At 67.2% G+C, this 341-nt stretch overlaps 1 protein-coding gene across 1 annotated transcript in view; it reads left to right on the top strand.

The window, feature by feature from the left end:
* Positions 1–4: 4 nt before the first annotated feature.
* Positions 5–341, top strand: part of LOC104083891 (NEDD4-binding protein 3-like) — a gene marked incomplete at its 5' end in the record, with an annotated part of 1,508 nt that continues 1,171 nt past the window's right edge. The window contains one exon of the mRNA XM_009587547.1: positions 5–226. Within this exon, the coding sequence (XP_009585842.1) occupies positions 5–226 (222 nt within the window). The remainder of the gene's footprint in view (positions 227–341) is intronic.

The following is a 341-nucleotide window of genomic DNA, read 5'->3' as shown; positions in this document are numbered from 1 at the left end:
TGAGCTGGAGGATCTGAAGCAGATGTACATGGCCCGGCTGCAGCAGGTGATGCAGCAGGCGCAGCGCGGGCAGCGGGCACTGCAGTTGCAGCTCTACAAGGCGCAGCAGGAGAAGAAGCGGCTGCAGGAGGAGCTGAGCATGCAGCAGTGCCAGTGCGAGGAGCCCAAGCTCCGGCAGCCCCAGGGGGAGCGCGTCAGCCCCAAGCTGGAGGAGACCAAATGGGAGGTGAGTCCCCTTCCTTCCCTCCCTGTTGCCACCCTCCTGGCCGTGGAACCAGGACGGGAGCAGCGGTTCCCTGCGCTGGGGTCACTCATGGCCCCAGGACGGGCCGGGCAGACGC

This window comes from Fulmarus glacialis, unplaced genomic scaffold, assembly GCF_000690835.1.
Source record: "Fulmarus glacialis isolate BGI_N327 unplaced genomic scaffold, ASM69083v1 scaffold22791, whole genome shotgun sequence".
Classification (NCBI taxonomy): Eukaryota; Metazoa; Chordata; class Aves; order Procellariiformes; family Procellariidae; genus Fulmarus; species Fulmarus glacialis.
Note: the sequence above shows the minus strand (reverse complement) of the source record. Positions and strands in the feature narration are given on the sequence as shown.